The sequence below is a fragment of the Sinocyclocheilus anshuiensis genome, unplaced genomic scaffold (genome assembly GCF_001515605.1).
Source record: "Sinocyclocheilus anshuiensis isolate Anshui unplaced genomic scaffold, SAMN03320099.WGS_v1.1 scaffold893, whole genome shotgun sequence".
Lineage (NCBI taxonomy): Eukaryota > Metazoa > Chordata > Actinopteri > Cypriniformes > Cyprinidae > Sinocyclocheilus > Sinocyclocheilus anshuiensis.
The window spans coordinates 224,177-226,502 of NW_015555766.1; the positions used below are offsets into that span (position 1 = coordinate 224,177).

General features: G+C 39.0%; 1 protein-coding gene across 1 annotated transcript in view; it reads right to left on the reverse strand.

The window, feature by feature from the left end:
* The window catches only part of ppp1caa (protein phosphatase 1, catalytic subunit, alpha isozyme a), a 17,861-nt gene extending 15,789 nt beyond the window's left edge, over positions 1 to 2,072 (reverse strand). Inside the window, exon 1 of the mRNA XM_016468048.1 lies at positions 1,569 to 2,072. Within this exon, the coding sequence (XP_016323534.1) occupies positions 1,569 to 1,623 (55 nt within the window). The 5' untranslated portion in view covers positions 1,624 to 2,072. The remainder of the gene's footprint in view (positions 1 to 1,568) is intronic.
* Positions 2,073 to 2,326: the final 254 nt, after the last annotated feature.

Below are 2,326 nucleotides of genomic sequence, written 5' to 3' on the forward strand. Positions count from 1 at the left end.
CCTTTTCTTACATATGAAAAATACTAGGAAAAAGACATTCAATTTATTTCCAAGTAAATAAAGTCTAAATTCTGCACAGCAGCTCAAATGACCCACCAGCATCAGTAATTACCATGTCTGAACCTCACATCTACTCATGACCAAGGCCCACACAGCATTTGTAAATACATGTAATCTTGTGAAATAGATTAAAGCATAATAAAGCCAAAAACATTCATTAAGCTAATACACAAGAAATGGAGATTTGTATACATTTTATGAATGACAAATTCTGCGGAAACTACAAGGGCTTCTATGTGTGGGCACAACTTCCTTTGCTACGGAAACAATTGGAAAGACGGTACACGGTTTAGAAGGCCTAAAGCATTCTTGTTATGCAACACGCATGCTTGATGTGATTCAGATATTTGATAAACTGCTTGCTTAGGTTTATTAAGCCCATCTGTGCTATGCTTCGCAAGTAGAGACTAGTAAGCATGAAGTACAAAAGTCAAATCCACTGCAGCTAATGGGACGATATGCAAAAACCTGTTTCCAATGTCTTATGAGGCTACATACTTACTTATTCCAAACCTTAAGCATTTATTACAACTATGTAAATAGTATATTTCCACTTAGTAGACTTCAAATTGTAAATCATATTACAGAAAAATGACTCTTGTTGAAGGACATTAGAGTGACGAAAGGGCTTCCAAAAAGATGAAACTCTGTGGCACCATCTAATATGATATTACTCTGTAAATTAGCCTGGATCTACCCTGTCTACAGGACCATGCAATTAAATCTTTGCAGTTAAGTCCCTAAACCGGCAATAAAACCAAACCCAGTAATCATCATCATCTACCAATACAACAAGCAGCACTCTCAGGAAATCCTAAGGACTAAAGCATTTGCAATCAGTGTAACTGTAAATCGCTAAATGTTCATTTTATGCACAGAAGTGTTTTTTTCATATAGTAGAAGTGTTTAGATTCAGACTCTCCTCAGCAGCTTTGAAATTAATCATGGTTTACTCCATGTTGTGAGGGCATCTCTTGTGAAGATCACTTGGTACTGCACTTACAACTAACTACATCCTCATTAGTAGAGTAATCCTATTACTGCCGGTTTTAATTAGGCACAGGACTTCCCCTGCTAAAATGGAAGGTAACCAAACGGCAACTGAACTGGACAGAGATAGACATGGAAATCACTTAAAGCACACCAGTAGCCACTGAATGAAATACTGGCCGAATTTCCGCTCACATCGGATCATGACCTTAAAGATGAGAATATTAAAAAAAGAGAGCATGCAATTGTCAACTATATCGGGGTTTGTTATCAAAGCTATGTAACTCTGGCTATAAAACTCCCAGAGTTTTAGTAAATTAGTGTAGACCGGTTGGCTAGCAACTCTGCTAATTCGCTCCACTTCCCCGGCTTTTTTCAGGACACAAAATGTGCTTGCAATTATTCTATAACACAACACATATGCAATACAAACACATAAATACAAGTACGTGTTGGTTTCACATATTTCATTTTAGAACAACAGTTAATAATTAAAAGATGTGCAAAGAAGTTCTCACCTTCCAGGAGACGCTGTATTATGGAGTCAATGTTTAATTTGTCCGGCTCCGCCATTTTAGTGGATTTTGTCGGATTTATTCAAACAGGGTCGAGTCCGCCGTTTTCGGTTGTCTTGGTGATTGGTCAAAAAATAAGGCCCCAGTCCGAACAAGCAAAGCGTATAAAAGGTGTCGTTATGGAAATGTGGATTTACTGGCTATATTTCCTTTGTCGTTTGGTTGATCGCTAGGTGCTAACACTGTTAGCCTGATGGCGCTAGCTATTGCTACCCGTATTTAAACACCAGGATACGGTTAATATGGTACAAAAATTCCCACATATACCCCTTCGCCTCTTATTTTGATTCTCTTTATGTCCCACGAGCATCCAAAATATTCAAACTGCCCCTATTTTCCGTATCCTCACAACCCCCTTTCTCTCATCGTCTACGGAACTTTAAAAAAGACCGTGTTGTTGAAGAGCGAAATCAGCGGAGGTTGATAGGACCCGCCTCCGCTGGTAAATTCAGGGAGATGATTGGCTTACATCTCACATTTGAACAGACGGTGTGGTCACTCATTGGATAGTCTTCACACACATCTCATTTCCAGAGCTCCGCCCTGAGTTGTAAAGCCATGACGTCAATGAGGTGAAAAATGGAGAGAGCGGGTGAGGGGGATGTTCACGTACTCTTACATTGTTGGCGCTTATAATGTACTTTAGGTTTAGGGACTATAACATTATGATAAATAATAGCTCAAGGCCACATTATTATGCC